We start from the raw sequence: 1032 nt of genomic DNA, 5'->3' as shown, positions 1-1032 counted from the left end.
CTGTTCCATAGAATAAGGAAACAACTGAGAGGTGAGACCCACAGGTGGAAAATGCTTTGTATTTCCCAGCTGAAGGCATTTTCAGAATGGAGGAGACAATTTTAATGTAAGAGAAAATGATCCCAAAGAGAGGAATACCAGCATACATGAAATTTATAACATATAGCAGGATGTCATTGATAAGGGTATTGGAACAGGCAAGCTTGATAACTTGAGCAAGTTCACAGAAGAAATTAGGAATTTCCAAGTGTTTACAGAAGGACAATTTCAAAAGCAATAGAGTATGTAGATGGGCATTCACAATACTAGTGAACAAAGAGAATATAACCAGCATGCCACAGAGACGAGGGTTTATAATGACTGAGTATCTCAGTGGGCAGCAAATGGCCACATATCGGTCATAGGCCATTATTGCAAGAAGACAGTTTTCAAAACCTCCAAACATGAGGACAGCACATGCCTGTATGAGGCAGCCAATGTAAGTGATAGACTGTTTTTGTGTTTGTATGTTCATCAGCATCTTTGGGATTATAGTTGTACTTAAACCCATGTCAGTTAATGACAGATTGGAAAGAAAGAAATACATGGGTGTGTGGAGGTGGGAGTCAGAGTTGACAGCAAGGATGATGAGTAGGTTTCCCAGGATGATGACCAGGTACATGATCAGAAAGATGTTGTAGATGAGGGGCTGCATTTCTGGATCTGTTGTCAGTCCCAGGAGAAAGAATTCTGAAACACCTGTTTGATTTCTGGGTTCCATATTATTGATGAAACTGATAGAAAAGACAGATGAGAAGATAATCAAATGTTTAATTGCATTTCTCAGGAAAACATCACATGGAAAAGAAGGGAGAAGTATTTGGAAATATTATGTCCTCTGGCTGCATGCTATTATTTAAAAGACCGGAATCTGTTATAACTATATGCAAATGTTATGCTGGAATGGGGTGTCAGGCTGGTCTGATTATTATTATTTTAAAATTATACTAGCTCTGCTTTATGATCATTTAAAATGGTTTCAGTTTTATTAAG

At 37.9% G+C, this 1032-nt stretch overlaps 1 protein-coding gene across 1 annotated transcript; it reads right to left on the bottom strand.

The window, feature by feature from the left end:
- Window position 1: 1 nt before the first annotated feature.
- LOC102818501 (olfactory receptor 7G2-like) lies at window positions 2–781 on the bottom strand (the record flags this gene model as incomplete). The annotated part of the gene is made up of 1 exon (XM_006877919.1): window positions 2–781. A coding segment is annotated over exon 1 (759 nt), but the record flags the coding sequence as incomplete, so codon positions are not given.
- Between the last annotated feature and the right edge of the window lie 251 nt (window positions 782–1032).

This window comes from Chrysochloris asiatica, unplaced genomic scaffold (genome assembly GCF_000296735.1).
Source record: "Chrysochloris asiatica unplaced genomic scaffold, ChrAsi1.0 scaffold00673, whole genome shotgun sequence".
Lineage (NCBI taxonomy): Eukaryota > Metazoa > Chordata > Mammalia > Afrosoricida > Chrysochloridae > Chrysochloris > Chrysochloris asiatica.
This window is presented reverse-complemented; position numbering and strand designations above follow the sequence as displayed.